The sequence below is a fragment of the Nicotiana tabacum genome, chromosome 4 (assembly GCF_000715075.1).
Source record: "Nicotiana tabacum cultivar K326 chromosome 4, ASM71507v2, whole genome shotgun sequence".
NCBI classification, from domain to species: Eukaryota; Viridiplantae; Streptophyta; class Magnoliopsida; order Solanales; family Solanaceae; genus Nicotiana; species Nicotiana tabacum.
In genome coordinates this window covers 138,419,539-138,421,268 of record NC_134083.1, presented here as the reverse complement: position 1 = coordinate 138,421,268, position 1,730 = coordinate 138,419,539, and the positions used below count along the sequence as shown (strand labels likewise).

At 37.8% G+C, this 1,730-nt stretch overlaps 1 protein-coding gene across 1 annotated transcript; it reads left to right on the top strand.

Moving 5' to 3' along the window:
* Nucleotides 1-552: 552 nt before the first annotated feature.
* On the top strand, nt 553-870 carry LOC142180142 (uncharacterized). Its single transcript, XM_075251071.1, has one exon. The coding sequence runs from the start codon at nt 553-555 to the stop codon at nt 868-870; it is 318 nt and encodes a 105-aa protein (XP_075107172.1).
* Nucleotides 871-1,730: the final 860 nt, after the last annotated feature.

The window sequence follows — 1,730 nt, the reverse complement described above, 5'->3', positions numbered from 1 at the left end:
TAGGTGATGGAAGGTTCCACCACTCTGGTCGGTGTTTGTATATGCATACTTGCAGGCAGTCTCTCAGATGTCTACTCGGCAAGCCCTCCATCATTCCAGCCGTTGTAGTACTAAGCGACCCTCCCACAAGTTCTCAATCTATACGGTAGCATCTCGACATCTCCAACGTGGTCCAGGTTCTACCTTTCCTGCCTTTGGTATTTGCTAGTTTTAGTATTTGCATGTCGTCCATTAATTTTTAGTTTTAGTTTTTTGTTTTTTGTTTTTAGTTTGACTTTCCTTTCTTTGTATTTGTTTTTATTTATCACACTCACTTGAAATACCTACTTACCTTCCTGTATTTGCATTCAATTAGTGCCTTTAATTGTAGACTATTTTCTATTTCTAGTATACCTTGTTGTGTATTCTAGTGGTACTAGCGCAGTATTCCCTAAGATCAGAGTGGCTGGGGTGAGTGATGGTGGAGTGAGGTCATGACCCCGGGTGGATTGGGGGGCAGGAGGTAAGGGTTCCACTAGGCTGAGAGTCTGGTCCTAGAATATAGGGACTTTGATGGGGAAGTCTATAGAAGTAGGGGAGATTCTCCAGAAGAGAAGGATCAATATAGCATGTGTCCAGGAGACTAGATGGGTGGATACTAAGGCACAAGATGTTAACGGGTATAAGTTATGGTATTCAGGAGGTGTTAGGGGCAAGAACAGGGTAGGAATTTTAGTAGATATAGATCTCAACGAGCTAGTGGTAGATATTATAAGGGTGAACGATAGGTTGATGTTTATTAAGCTAGTGGTTGGCGGGCTCACCTTAAGTGTGGTTAGTGATTACGCTCCTCGAGCGAGCTTGGACGAGGATGTTAATAGGTACTTCTAGGAGGATTTGGATTAGGCGGTGAGAGGTATTCCACACACCGAGAAGCTATTCATATGAGGTGATATTAATGGCCATATTGTGGAGACGGCTGGGGGATATGACAATGTGCATGGCGGGTTCTGTTTTGGAGTTAAGAATGAGGTGGTACATCATTGTTGGAATTCTCCAAAGCATTTGATTTTGTAGTAGCTAACTCGTGTTTGTGAACAACTAAATTTTGACCGCACCCGAATTCGATACTATTTTAGTGTAAATATTTCTTTTAGGTCTAATCTTGATATTTTAAACTTTTAGCTTACATTTATAGGTTTTATTTGAGAAAAATTAAAAACTACAAAAAAACATTGCATATTCTTAGAGTATATGTTTTGTTCTTATTTTTAAGTAGAAGAAAATTTACAAAAAAATATGTTTTTTTAATTAGGATCTTAATAAGTAAACTAGTAACTTTTAATCTATTTTTAGTGTTATTTAAATCATAGTCCAAGTATATATTTATATTAGTCTAAAAATAGGTAATTAATGTTCTTAGCTTTATATTTTCTTTTATTTCTCTGAACAATAAAAAAGAAATGGATAAAAGATCCTAATTTAATCACTAATCCGAAATCTTTAACCTGCCGAAAATCCCACTAGCCACACGTCTCTCATCCCACACTCCCTATGTAACGATCCAACCGGTCGTTTTGAGGATTAGTATCTCATTTAGTGGCTTAAGGTCTCGAGCAACTTTGTATTATGTGTTATGACATGTGTGCGTGGTCGATTTAGGATTTCAGATAATTCGGGATTGATTTGGAAGAAGGATTCTTGTTTTAGAAGCTTAAGCGGTAAGAGTTGACCGAAGTTTGCCTTCTGTG